Source organism: Alligator mississippiensis, chromosome 3 (genome assembly GCF_030867095.1).
Source record: "Alligator mississippiensis isolate rAllMis1 chromosome 3, rAllMis1, whole genome shotgun sequence".
Taxonomy (NCBI): Eukaryota; Metazoa; Chordata; order Crocodylia; family Alligatoridae; genus Alligator; species Alligator mississippiensis.
Window position 1 is genome coordinate 205,233,553 of NC_081826.1, and position 14,907 is coordinate 205,248,459.

General features: G+C 39.1%; 1 protein-coding gene across 3 annotated transcripts in view; it reads left to right on the forward strand.

Moving 5' to 3' along the window:
• The window catches only part of DAPK1 (death associated protein kinase 1), a 132,926-nt gene that overhangs the window by 74,130 nt on the left and 43,889 nt on the right, over window positions 1-14,907 (forward strand). For all 3 annotated transcript variants that reach the window (XM_006263189.3, XM_019478155.1, XM_059724833.1), the window contains 8 exons: window positions 4,863-5,001; window positions 6,126-6,255; window positions 6,550-6,598; window positions 6,692-6,718; window positions 8,184-8,336; window positions 8,487-8,532; window positions 10,024-10,113; window positions 10,871-10,963. In XM_006263189.3, the coding sequence (XP_006263251.1) occupies window positions 4,863-5,001; window positions 6,126-6,255; window positions 6,550-6,598; window positions 6,692-6,718; window positions 8,184-8,336; window positions 8,487-8,532; window positions 10,024-10,113; window positions 10,871-10,963 (727 nt within the window). The remainder of the gene's footprint in view (window positions 1-4,862; window positions 5,002-6,125; window positions 6,256-6,549; window positions 6,599-6,691; window positions 6,719-8,183; window positions 8,337-8,486; window positions 8,533-10,023; window positions 10,114-10,870; window positions 10,964-14,907) is intronic.

A 14,907-nucleotide genomic window follows, 5' to 3' on the forward strand; every position in this document is an offset into this window, starting at 1 on the left:
AGACTATCTTACCATATTTTCTTGCATACCACACATCCCAGAATATAATATGCAACTTATTTTCGAAAGGCACGGTGAATTAAACAAAAGAATTTCTCAGAATTATGGCTGCATAGAACCAGAGCCTAATCTTTAGATGAATCACCCACCCTTTCCATGTTAACTAAAGCTGAAAACCTACCTGCTTCTGAAGAATTGTCTCCATGGGTAAGTCTGTGATTTTGAAAAGAGCTAAAGGGTCTCCAAAGCTGTGAAACAGGAGGCAAGAGACTAGGAGCAGCTAGCAGACAAGACCATTACACTAGGAAAGCTCAATTTGATTAGTAGACCATCAAGTTCATTTAAAAAGAAATGATTGTATATACCTGTGGAGTGAAAAAGAAAGAGGCATTAAGTCAATCTACTCCTTTATTTGCTTGAATAGTAATATCACAGCTGCTGCATGGTGAAGTAAGAATCGTAGAGAGTGGTTCTATCCCAGGCAGAAAATCGGCTTTCCTGCCTAATGCTCACACCCTAATTGAACGGAGCTGATTTTGGAAGGAAAATGTGTGTTGTATGTGAGAATAAGGTATTGTTTCTCTTTATGCTTTATTATGTTCCCACCACTGAAACTAACAATACTTTATTTTGGGGAAACAATTGTCTGGTCACAGGTCACAAAGGGGGGAAGAGTTGCAGGTTCTAAATGAACCTGCTGAGAAATCACTGTTGGCAGCAGTGGTAGCTTGAGACTTACTTTGAGAATCCTGAAATTGCACTCTAAGAGAAATGAAGGAAAGGGCTAACACCAAACAGGGTGTAGCCAAGCAACAGAGAGGTTTAAATTGTAACTAGTCATGCAAGTCATTCAAGCAGCTTTGGATCTAATCCCTTTCTTTTGGATGCTGCCACATTGTGGAACTGGATAAACCACTAAGGACCAGATTTTTATAAGGTATTTAGGTGTCTAGAGATGCAGATAAGATAGTGAGACTTTGAAGAGCGCCTAGATGTCTGAAGTTAGGAGTTGGGTACCTAAATACAATACTTCTTTAAAATTTCACCTTTGCCTTTTTACTGTGATACTTAGAGCTCAGTTCTGGATTGGTAAATAAATTGAAGAAACATTTTATTTAACTCAGTATATGTTGCTAGGCTTACAGAAATAATTCTGTTGGACATATTACTAAAAATCTAGTAACTGGCAGAGTGGGACTAGTACTTAGCAGGTCCTGATTTCCAGCTCAGCCTATTAAAATATGCTGCCTCTGTGGAAAGGAGCTGCTGGCATTACTATTCACTGGTTATGCTAAACATGGCTTTTTCATATTTTTAAATTTCCAAAGGAAAATCTAGTCTCTTTAAATGTAATACAATCTAAAGTTTGGGTATGTGAAATTACACATCATGTATTAGTGACATTTTGCCAAATATCTTCTTCAGTTTCACTCATCTCTAGTTATAATTTGCCAGTATACTGGAGTTCTTAAATATAACTGTACTCTAAAGGTAGTAGCTTACATCACTTTATGAAATGCATCTGTTAGCTCCCTGTGGGGATAACTGCAAGTCACTCAGAGGTGTGAACATAATTAACATGCCAATAGAAGCAAGTGAGGCAGAAGGTAAGGCAAAGTGGCACCTTGGGAACTAATTGGTTCAGAAAAGGATAAACTTACATAGGCATCAACCTGCTTCGTCAGATGCTTTGCCTAATGAAGCAGGTTGTTGCCTAAAAAAGCCAGGGGTCTCTGAACCAAGTCTCAGATGCCATCGTGCCCTACCTTCTACCTGACTCGAGAATACCATAGCTAACTACCTACGTGCTAATAAATATAAATATGACAGTTAAAAGGAGGTATATGTATGTCAATGGGAATTAAATCAGACTAGAAAATAACAAGTGACATTCCAGTGAAAGTGGACATGAAAAAAATTGTCAGTGCATTCTGAGCACTTTATTTATGAAAGGTACAGATGCTGTACTGTATTTCATCGCATATAATCCACACCTCCCTCCCCCAACCAGGTAAGGAAAATTTAGGTTGTGGACTACATGCAAGGAAAGGGGATCCCCATGGGTCCAGAAATTTGGTGGGGTTGGGGTGAGGCAGGGGCAAAGTGGTGGCAGCGTTAACACTTAACACCACCACCCCTCCCTCCCCCTCCTCACTACCAATCTTCTGGGCTCATGAGTAGCCCCCTCCCCACCCGCACACCAAATCAGGCTGGCACACAGCGTTGGTCTTTAGCTAGACTGAGTGAACCAAGTCCGATGTGACACATGGCCCTGTATCTGGTGCAGCACTGAATCTAGAGTCAACATGTGGGGTCAAACCCAGCCAGTTCTGGAGCCAGTGCACAGGGTTGGACCAGGCATGCAGTCCTGGACTCGGTGTGCTTGGTTGCACATTCCCAGGCCTGAGATGTCTGGTCAGACCCGCCATGCTAGAGATCCCTGCCATGTGGCCCCAGACTTGTGCTGGATTGGGCCCATCAAGCAGCCCTAGACCCACTATGCCAGATTGGGTTACCCAGACCCAGGCCTGATGCTTGGCCCCAGACCAGCATGGTAGATCAGGCCACAGGCTTTATTTGGTGTGTGGGGCTGGCAGCAGGCTTGGCTCTCTAGTTGCTCTTATTCAAATAGGCTGCTTACAGATGTGTGTGGAGAGGGGGTTGGGGGAGGCAGCACTTTACATTCAGCTCCTTCACCAAGTGCAGCTCATGCCCAAAAGAGGCATTATGTTAGTTTGACCCACTTCATCCAAAGTCTGTAAAGATTGTGCACTTCAGTGGTGCTTTCTGGCACTTTTATCTGTTAGCTGATTGACTCATCAGCTTCAGATAAAAACAGCCAAAAATCCCTGCTGAAGTGTCCAATGTCCATAGATGCACTTCTTCCGGTGAAGCACTGTGCTTGTTTTGTATTTTGTTTTGTTTTTTCACATGTCTCAGCAGCCATACTTACCCAAGATAAGATTTTTTTTTCTCTCTTCCTCTTCCCCCCACCCATGGTACCTTTTAAAAAGAAATGTGCATGTTATAATCCTGGGGTGCGTTAAATGCGAGAAAAATATAGTATGTAAATAGACAAGCTGTTCTTGAACTCTTTACCAGGATAGGCTTTATCTTTATGGAGCGAGAATAGCTCATTGATGCCTCCCTTTACATTCCTGGCTAACTTCCTTCAACTACAGTACATATCCACATAGACAAGTTATATGAAGAAAGCAATGTATATAATTTAGTAGTGTTTCTAATTCAGTAACTGGATTGAGAAGGAAGGCCAGCACCTTGTGTGCAGACAGCTTTCCATGGTCTAGCAGGAAGTGTGATAGTTGTGAGCTACAGGACATCGCCTGGGGAAACAAAGCTGGTAGAGGAAGGAGAATGCTTGGGTACACGTGTCTGTAAATCCTTTTCAATTAGTGTCACTAGGGGGGAAAATGGAGTGTGTTTTAATTTTGTAGGTATTTTTCACTAGTATGAACAAAAGTGTCTAAAAAAGACCACCTTTCCTCCCAGTTTCTAATCGTATTACATTAATTGTTACCTTTTTATACCTGATTTTGGTAAAATGTGAATTTCTCATGCATCAGTGGGAGGTTTAAGCTATTGCAGGCTAGCTTTCATCTGTTGCAAGGTAAGAGTATTCACATAAAGAGATGTTAGGCATGACTGACACAAGATCAATCCCAGCCTCCTTTTATCTTTTTAGCTGGTTCATGGATACTGAAAGAATAGACCAATAGAGCAAGTATTATTTGTTTATAAATTAATCCCAATACTTCAGTTATTGAAACATCTAACTATTGAAAGATCATTCAGATAAAAAGAATGGATAGAAGAAACCCAAATTCTGCTTCGTAGGTCAAAGTCTGACTGTAGGCTCTACTTTGGTTAAAAATATAAATGTAATGCCAAGGAGTGAAAAATATAATGTTTTTAGAGCTGTAATAGATATCTAGTTAACTTATATGACTTTCAAGATGAGGAAGAAATAACCAAACCTGCCAATGGCCTCTTTTTCTGTCTCCAAAGTGATAGAAAATAAGTAGCTATTTTTAAAAATGTCACTTGGATGCATGGTTTCTTGTTTCTTCCTACTGAAATACTTACCTTTCCTTCTTTTACTCTGCATTGTTGAGCCATTACATTCACCCCTGTCAGTCAGGCTCCTATCTGAACTAAGGAGAGGGTCATCTTCAAGTCTTCCTTTTCCCTCAAGCTGTGTCTTGATCTGGCTGCTGCTGCTTACTTACGCAACCCTTCTAATATTTGACCTCTTTTTTCTCTCTCTGTCTTTGCAGCTAAAAATCTTGGGGGCAGAAACCACTTTCTCTAGGGAGGGTTAGGTGCAGTTTGGGACCAACTTGATTAATGTATAAGGAAGGTAATATGGTAAGATAAAGATAAGGAATGCATTTTCAAGGGAATGCATTTCTGAGAGCTCAAAGCATGACAGAAATTCTGTTGGTTACTGGATTTTACTACAAGTGTGTATTGAAATGACGTTTTAGTTGTGTATCTGTTCCAGCAATTATATAAACTCTGTTCAAGTATATTTCATGTGGAATTTTTATTCCTGTCAAAGTACATACTCATTGACATGCTCATTGATAGCCAGCATGTTTGTTTAGTATCTATGTTCCAAGAAGAACTATCAAAATGCTGGGTACAGAGACAAGGGGGAGAATGGGAGGGGAAAATGCTACTGAATTTGTCAGAATTGAATTCTGTAAACTGTCATCTTCTATTTTTAGATGAATGGCATTAAGACCTACTAGATTTCTTCTCCAGGAAAATATGGAAGTTGTTAAGCTACAAAATCCAATAGGTTAAAGCTTTCTTCTAACCTCTGCTGCTGTTCTTCTCAGTGTTGCAGGTGGGGAGCTCTTTGATTTTTTAGCTGAAAAAGAATCTCTGACAGAGGAGGAAGCGACAGAGTTTCTCAAACAAATACTTAATGGTGTTCAGTATCTCCACTCTCTGCAAATTGCCCACTTTGATCTCAAGGTATGTTGACTACATAAAAATTTGGAGTGCTGTAGGCAACACTACTCGCAGCTATGATTACACTACCAAAAAAATTCCAATTGAAACATGGATCACATCTTGGAAGGAGTTTATTTTGCTAACCTATGCAGATAAGGAAGAAAACAGTTGTTGAAAAATAGTTCTCTAGCCAAGAATAGTTTCTAGCCACTATACACAACAAGTAGGAGCTGCTGTCACAGTGATGGTTCCAAAAGTGATTTGTAAGATATCATCTTGAAACATATCTGGTTCGAAATTTTATGAATTTAGATAAAAAAATGTAATGGGACCTGGATGCAAAATTATGAATCTGTTAATTCTGGTGGTGTTTCTGTTGTATACATCTCATGTTCACTCTATAAAGGTCAGTTCTTAAACTGAAATAAGGCACAAAGGTGTTTATTGTCATTAATGGTTGAGAAGCAGATAACATTAAAAAAGCAATTTTGGTGTCAAACGAATTATATATTTTTGTTTCAATTAAGAGAGTGCATTTTTCCATACTCAAGCTATTAATACTTTAATCCTCTTAGTTTCATAGCCTTGAATATGTTCATATGTTGAACATTTTGATAGGTCTGTCTTTTCAGTTGTGGATGTACGAAAGCTATAGGGCTACAACCTGGATACCTAATTCAGGAAGGCATTTAATGTGCTGTAATCACCTTGAAGTCAATGGCTGTCTGAAGTAGGAAAAAAGATGTGTTTTTAACACAGTACTTATAGACCTTACAATCCTTATGTAGACTTGTCAAATGTGATTTTAATAAGTTGACTGAGGTACACTCTAAGCTCTCAAGTAGGGTTAACCTCAGTTAGATAGCCAATATACAGCAGGGACTGGCCACACAAGTCAAGGGGAATTTTTTCATAGACTTTAGAAGTATCTAGTATTTCAGCATATTAGCTTTTTTTTTTTTTTTTTTTTTAAACATTCTTTTCCTAGTAAAAACAAGACCCAAAAGAATAAAAAACATACTGAAATATCTTCCTGAAAAGAGGATGCCTTAATAAATCAAGGGCAATATTTTGTATTTTGTTGTTGTTCCTGTGTATTCTGTGCAACTGTTTTACTTTTTTCCCCCCCTCTTCCTATTCCAAAGCCTGAAAACATAATGTTGCTGGATAGGAATGTCCCAAAGCCCCGGATCAAAATTATTGACTTTGGCTTAGCCCACAAAATTGACTTTGGAAATGAGTTTAAAAACATCTTTGGAACGCCAGAGTTTGTAGGTGAGCACAGCATGATTTCTTCCATATTATTATCAGTGGCCTATGAAACAGTGTGTTTGGCATAGCTCAATGTCGTTATTGTTTACTGAAGTTGTGTACAATAAATGACATTTTGACATTTTTGTAAAGCATGTCCCATTCCTCCGCAGTAATTTGGTGGTATTGTACAAGACTTTATTTTCTCTCAGCACACTGGTTTACAACCTGCAATTTACACAACTTATAAGAGATCAAAATTAAATAGAACTGCTCTTTGCTGCTTTATGTGCTTAACTGCTGTTCTTTCTCCCTTAGCTCCTGAAATTGTAAACTATGAACCTCTCAGTCTTGAGGCAGATATGTGGTAAGTTATTGAACTTTTCTGTCATGGTAGTCATCAGAATTTTATTATTAATTTGTTCTGACTTTTGGTTTCTCTCTCTCTCTCTCTCTCCAGGAGCATTGGTGTAATAACTTATATTCTGTAAGTATCAAAATCCATAAATAGTTCATTGAGACTCTTATACAATTCTAACATACTGACTTTTTTTTTTCTTTTTTTAAATTGTGTTGGCTTTTTGTCAGTAAGATACAGTACAGTTGCATTATACGCACATTTAACTTGCGTAAATTCAACTATATGTGGGGTGGGGGGGCGGGGCTTCAGTTTGCAGCGGCGGCAGGAGGTTTTGGCAGCGTAGGGGGGGCGGCATGCAGCCATCCCCACGCACCACCCTGTGCTGCGCCACTGCTGCCGGCCGCAAAGCTCCAAGCATGGCTTCGTGACGGCGGCGGGAGGTTTTGGAGGCAGAGGCAGTCACCGCGATTTTCGCCTTACGCACTGACCTCAAAATCTAACTCCTGCATAAAGATGTGACATGCCTGTATGTGCAAAGCACCTAGGCCCCTCACAGATGTTACACTGAAGATGCAATTAAACTGTAAATCATACCATAAAGGGTAACCCAGCCACAGGCAATTAATGGTGTGACAAATTGAGAAACCAGCCACAAAAATATTTCACAGGATAGGTAATATTTATGTGGCTGGCTGCCATTGCGCCTTAATTTGAGCATGTGACAAGGTAGATCCACCACGCAGCCTCATGCCAGCTGCACAGTAGGGCTTGGTTGATCGCTTTCTCCCCCCCACCCCTGAATCAGCAGCCTGACAGTTGTGAAGTGTGCAGCCCTGCATAGGGTTACACCCTGCTGTTTTCCAGAGTGCTGAGTCAAGGGGAGCTCATCAGGTGGGGCTCCCCATGACCCGACATGGTCCTTGCCCTACCCTGCAGCTCTGGTAAGGAGCCAAGGCATATTCTAGTGCCTGGTCATGGTGACCCCTGTGGAGCAAGGCAGCCAATATGGTGGGTTACAGAGCTGCTAGGGACTGTGACACATCCTGGCTACAGGAACTTTGAGATTGGGGAACCCAATCTTGAGTCCCTGTGAACTGGGACCTTTAAAAACTGCATCTGAGACTGACTAGACTGATCCTAGGCTCCCCATGCACTAGCAAGTAGTAATGGTGCACCTGGGATCTGATTCCAGAATTGCACATAGTGCCATGAAAATGTGGAATGGCAGCAGGCATGGTTGTTGGGATTGGAATTAAATCCCATCATGCCACTAAATGATCATGTGTCAGTGACTGTAGTGCTCACCTAATTCAAACTAAACAATTAAAAAAAAAAAAAAAAAAAAGCAGTAGCAGTTTTGTGGAAGAAAAACTAAATCATTGTTGAAATTAGCTTTGGCCATACGTCACTTTCTAAGTGAATTTATTTTAGTTCTCTCAAACTTAGTTCAAAACTTAAGTCTTTAAGGTCAAATCTTTCCTAAAATGTACCTGAACTCTAAAAGTCTTTTAAAACTTCTTTTTGCACAATTTGATTGTAGGGCTGAAATGGTATTTAGCGTGTAAGTAATATGCCAGTCTGCTTTCTACAGTATAAGCGGTGCATCCCCATTTCTTGGAGAAACAAAACAAGAAACATTAGCAAATGTATCTGCTGTGAATTATGAATTTGAGGATGAATACTTCCGTAACACCAGCGCTTTAGCTAAAGACTTTATAAGAAGACTTCTAGTCAAGGATCCAAAGTGAGTTGTTTTTTTTTCCTGATTTTGCAGCTATATCATGAACTGTCAACAATAGCTCAGTTTGCCTTCTATTTTGAGTGTTCATTGATTAAATATAGACTGTTAAGGCCAACACAGTGATAAGAATATCTGTCTTTCTTCCCACTAAAGGAAAAGAATGAATATTCAAGATAGTTTGCAGCACCCTTGGATAAAGGTTGGTGTGTAATACTTTCATTTCTCAGTTGTCTTTTTATCACCGTGTTATATTATAGTTGTTTTTTTCAACTCTTAGTAAAAACTGAAAAGGGTAAGTGATGTTCTTATTTAATCAATGTTCACAATGCTCCCTAAATAGAAAAATACTATGTGCTGACTATAGATATTGTTAAGGTATGTTGTCTTTTGGTGATAGTGATGAATAAGAATCCACTATTCAGATCATAATCATGCTTTGGCAAAAAGAATCTAGTACTTGAGAAGTGTTAAAACTTTTAAGTTCTATAGAAACTCAGTAAGAGCATTGGAATAACATTCATGTCATTAAATGCATATATTCTGACTGGCACGGCTGTTATAACTGATGATGATGTACAAGATTGTTTGGCTCTTAAAAAGTTGGTGAGGTTTGCAAAGTTGGAAGTGGTGGCGGTCGGTGCAGGGAATGCTCTTTAGTGGAAGTCCTTGAGATATGATCATGGAACTTCTATAATATTCTTTTTACAAAAGGTTCTCGTCTCCTGCCTCTGGTATAGTACAGTTTTTGCAAGTGGAGTAACTAATTAAATTTAGTTAAACAAGTATAATATTGAAATGTGGACAGAACTGATCAGTTTTCCTGTACAGATAAGATTTAAATCTTCATATCCTTGCATGAGAAAAGTTAATCTTAAGTCTGTCATCATCTTATACACCCTGATCTTCCAGACATCTCTCCCTTCTACCACCACTCCCCTCGTAAAATCCATTAACTCCTTTCCATCTTAGCCCATACATGTTTTCCTATTAAGCAAAAATCAGCCATTATTATTCAGAGCCTTTCCCAGAAAATGCTATATCCTACACTAGGATTCAGTGTACTCAGCTGGTAACTGACATTTAGTGTCAGTTACTACAGAGGGATACAACATTTTGGGATAGGCTCCAGGGCTGTACACAAGTGATTTGAACTTGATGTGTTTTAAACTTTTTTTAGTGAAGCAAACGAGGATAAGTTGGTTGTCCAACTGATTATAAGGAAAGAAGAACAAATCCTGGGCTGCATTTAAAATTGGCTAGAAAACCCTCACAACAAACAAGACTTTAGCTGATATGCTGAGATGTCAGCATTTGCTTGCTTGTGTGTTTGTGCACTCTCGCTCGCTCTCAGAAGTCATAGGTCAAGGATAAATAATGGTCTATCACCTGTTTGATTTATATCTGCTAAGTTTTTAAATATTCAGCATTACTCTTATGAAGTTACCTTTCTTTTAAATAGAGCAATCAAATATGGCTGATCTTGTGGGCTGTGCATTACAGCCAAGATGATCAGCAATGAAGTAGTAAACTGCTTTAGTACTTAACCCTAACAGCTGAATTGCCCATAATTAGGATCCCATTAGGATCTTAATAATGGAGTCCACGGAATGCTGTATCTTGTTTGCAGTACAGTTTTTGTGAAACCTGTGGAATAATTCAAAGTATCCTTTTGTGATTCTTTTCCTTTCAGCCTAAAGATACCCAACAAGCACTTAGTAGAAAAGCATCTGCAGTAAACATGGAGAAATTCAAGAAGTTTGCAGCACGAAGAAAATGGAAAGTAAGTTGTTCATGATAGTGATAAATAATGGCATGGTCTTTTAAGGAAGAATGTTAGGAAAAAATTGTTTTGTTTGCTTTTTGTTCAGGTGATCTTTAAAATATGCTATGTATTAGTAAATAGAAAATATATTTTCTATTATCAAAATGCTTGCAGAACGGGGAAGACGAGATAAAACCTCTTCTTATACCAATTCAGCACAATTTCTCAATAAAGAATACGCACTTGTGCATGGACATACTGTTTTAATGGGTAACTTCAGTTATCAAAACTAAGAATAAAAGTATGTGTTTACATATTAGAAGCTGTTAACAAATTTACTTATTTACAAAATGTCATAACAGCAAAAATGGTGTAACTAGTGATACATGCTGATAATTCTTTTTTTTTTAAAAACTGGGAAGAAAATATCAAACAAGACAAATTTGAGGGAAATTGCAGCATCTTGAACATTGCTCCAAACAGATTTAAGCATGTGCCTAATTTCTGAACACAGAGTATGGGGATTTGTAGGAACCGTCAAGGAAGATAACTTTGCCTCTTCACCATATGTACTGAATTTACACTGAAACTAGAGAAAGAGGTAACATTCGAGGAAGAAACACAGAATAATAATGAAAACAATTAAAAATTTATTCTTTTTGGTTAGTAACCCGAGTGTTCTTCTTAAAACATGCAGTAATTCCTGTCACAAGTATTTTTGTTTGATTTTCTTTTTCCCCTCACATATAGCCTTTCTCTTCTTATTTTTAAAAAGCAATCAGTACGGTTAATATCCCTGTGCCAAAGATTATCGAGATCCTTCTTGTCCAGAAGTAATATGAGTGTTGCTAGGAGCGATGATACTCTGGTAAGCATATATTTTATTGTTAGTATGTGTTAAATGCTCTAGATTTAAGATCTTCTGAAGTGAAGCACACATGAACACTGAAATATTATAAAATGTATGTAGCAGTTAGTTGAATATGTGACAAGAAAAAGATTTGTAGATTAAGGCCAGAAGGGTCCATTAATCATTTAGCCTGAGCTCCTATATAATACAGGCAATAGAATTTTATTCACCAATTCCTACATTGAGCCCAGATACCAGTGGTTGATATTAAATTATCGTACCTTCCTAGTGTCATTTAAAATGTTAGTACTGTTGTATTTGAAATAAAATTTGAACAAGTTGAATAAATCTTAACTGTTTATGATGTTCATTTTTTAAAAACTTAAATTTAAAGGAGTCTTTAGAAATAAAAGAAAATGTTAAGGTGCTTTTCTAGATGGTAAACATCACAGAAAAACAAGGAAGGGAAAGGTAATGACTAGAGTTAGTTAACTAGGGAAGTTCTGGCATTGAGGCAGCATTCAGATAAACGGGGAAAAATGAGCTGAGAATTTAGAGGTGTGGCTTGCTATGGGGCTTAGAGTTGACAAGGTTTTATGACTCTTTCACTAAAAAATGCAGGTTTGGATTGACTGAAATACTTAACTTGATTTTTCAATAAATGGTTTTGTTCCTCCCTGCCCCTGCAATAATCCAGAAGTCTAGAGGTTTCTTTTGGCAGTATTTGGAACAAAGCAGAATTTTGAAATTTAAAAAACCCTAAAATATTTCAAACTTTACTTAAACATAGCGGGGGGGCTGCATTTCATTTCACCCAAAAACATTTATTTATTTATTTTTATTTTATTGGGGGGTTTGTTTTGTTTTGTTTTTAACTGCCATCAAACTGCTAAATCCATTATTCACTCAGCTGTCTTTGGGCTCACCCCAGCAAAGACCCGCAGGTCTAAAAAGCACATGGCAGAGGAGATCCATGGGTCTCTGTGACGAGGAGGAAACCTCAAAAATCTGTATAGAAACTGTCTCATGCTAAAATAGTTGTAGAGTAGCCCTTATGTTATGTTACACCTAGTTGGAAAATGTATGAGGTGCATCACCTGATGTTTGAAGGTTAGGCCAGCTGCCAGTTGACAAAAAGAACCTTATTTATGCGTGTGGTGTTGGAGTAGTGGTCGTACTGTGGTACTGTCAAGAAGCCCCCATGGCAGTTAGCTCCATTATAGACCAGTGGTTCTCAACCTCATTAGACTTGAGGCACCCCTCAAAAAATGTTAGCTTGTTGTTTTCAGTTGTGTTTTTTTACTACAGAAAAATAATAGAATAGTTTTTCTGTTGCAAAATGCAGAAAGGCCACAACAGGTCAGAATGTTTTTAATTCTGTGAATTCCTATTTTAAATCTGGTTTATCTTGCAAATCACATTTGCACTTTTAACAGTGCTAACATTGCCCTGTGGCACTCTTGAAATATCTCAAGGTATCCCAAGGTGCTATGGCACCCTGGTTTTGCCAATCACTGTGCCAGGCACTGCAAAGTGAGGGATAATTCATTGAAGTCACACTAGAAGTGAGTAATTTCTTGTGCCATCTTAATCTTGGCTACTGTCAGAGAGGATGCTAGACTACATAAGACATCATGGTAGTTGCAAACCTCCTTGTTATCTTGGGTCAGGTTCAGTCTCCCAGTGGTTCACGAAAGGAAACTGTCCCCAACCCTGCCACTTCCTAAAATGTCAGAGGCACTTTGCATTCAAAAGTCATTCCCAAAGATTCTCTTGTGGCATGTACAACTCCATTAAAATCAGTGAAATTTCATAAGTTCTAAGTCCAGGAGAGATCATTAGATCACCTAATCCAGGGGTTGGCAAACTCTGACCTGCGAACTAGATCCAGCCCACAGAGAGATTAAATCCAGCCTGGTAAGGTCTGGTCTGATCCACAGCAGAGTCCCCTGCAGCCAGTGGGACAGTTGGAGGGTCACATCTCAGTAGCCCTAGTTGCCTTGTCAGATTTATGCTCCCACTTCCTCAGAGCGGAGGGAAGATGCTGCTGCTGCAGTGGGCAAGAAGAGATGCCTATAAGGCCAGTAGCCAGGGGGTAAATGCAGCCCCCTTACTGCAGCTGCCGTCTTTCTCCCCACCAGATTTACTGTTGCCAGTCACTGCTGGAAACAGAAATTAATGGTTTTCCAATGAGGGGCACTGAGCAGTAACAGCTCTGGGAATGGGGACGGGGTTCAAAGGACCCTACACCCAGCAGCTTCTGCATTAGAAATCTGTAGAGACTACCAGAGCATTTACTGTATATAGAGACTTGCCCCAGACTCCTTTCCAAGACTCCTCTGTCTTCTCTCATGTCCTGTGCTGTGCATGGTTAACTCCTGTACCCCACATTTAAAAGTACTTGCATTTTGGTTGGGCATGGGAGGGTTGAGGATTTTCAGGGTGATAGATGCTATTACAATACAGTAAAAATTAACACTTATGCCACCCTAATGCAGTGTATTTAAAAAATCCTGATTCATCACCATAGCAACTGCTTTCGTCCCCCTGCCCCCTCCCTCGCTTAACCCAGATCACTGCCTTTAACCTTTATCTGTCAGAACAGCAGAATAATTCAGAAAATGCTAACTTCTATTTGTACACACATTTTTAGTTGGCAGCATTGAGATAAACAAGCTGCAGACACGACAGCACTCTTAATGAAGGTACAGAAAAATCTGCATGTATAGTCTTTGAATGTGGCAAGGGCACTTTTAAAGACATAAGCACCAATCATGTACCCTCTAAGAAAAGTTGAGCACCCTTAACTCTCACTGACCTTGCAGGATTGGATCTAGAGGGTACATTAGGTGCTGCCAAACAAACCCTTTCAGCTTAAATAGGTATATTGTCTTCTGAGTTAAGCCATTAGGAACTACATAAGTTTGTAAATGCAGAAGCTTTCTCATTTTCGCTTGCTTTTCATATGTTAGGAAATATTCTGTCATCAGCAAAAGCCTGCATTGTCTAATATAACTGGAACTGAGTAAACTTCTTTTTGTGAGGTACTAATGGGATCCAGCATTAAAAATTCTGTGGAGCTTCCTTTTTTTTTTTTTTAATCCATTTCATCCTTCCTGTGCCCCTCCTGTACAATCCACATTCTTGTTCCACTTTTCCTTTTTTCTTATCTTTCTACTTCCATGTTCTTTGTTTTCTCAACCCTTCGTTGTATCACAGCACTTTTTAACACTGAATCAGCATTTTCAGCCCTGTCGCACCAGTGCTGTAGCTAAGAAAAGAATTGTAGCTTTGGGCAGGTAATGTACTCAGGTTGCCCAATTTTTGTGGTTTTCCAGTGCTGATCTGTTGATGAGGAACAGAGAGCATCCCTCAGAAGCACAGTATTTTTCACCTTCAGTTTTAACTGATGATTAGTTCCTCTCTTTCATGTTCCTGTCACACACCATTTTATTTCATGCAACTCCCAGCTGGTAGTTTGAAAATGTGAGTAAGGAAACATATGGTAGGATGGGAAGACCTCTGGGATCTCATGCAGTCCATCCTTTTTCATGTCCTTGTGACAAGGTATTTAGCAAAATTCACAGATTTGCTGGAATCTGACAGTCCATGCTGTGGGCGCTTCTGCTTCAGTCTCAAACTTGCAACCTCTGGGCTGTCAACCATGAGACTTAGCGCCCACAACACCCCAGCCCCCTGTCATGCAGTAAATGTGTTCAGAGATGGAAAAAATACATACTTAAAAAAAAACAAAGGGGTGGAGGAGGATCATTTTCTGTTTGGTGCACCTGCATTTTTAGCAGTTGTCCCAAGTTCCAGGCTTTTAGCTCAATGGGTTTATAAAGTTTAGAAATTTTACTCTCTCCCCTTCCTCTCCCCTCTTTATTATGACAGGTACTTGGAGGGTAGAGTGATTTCTTTTCTTTTTACTTTTTATGCTTTTTTTTTTTTTCTTTCCTTGC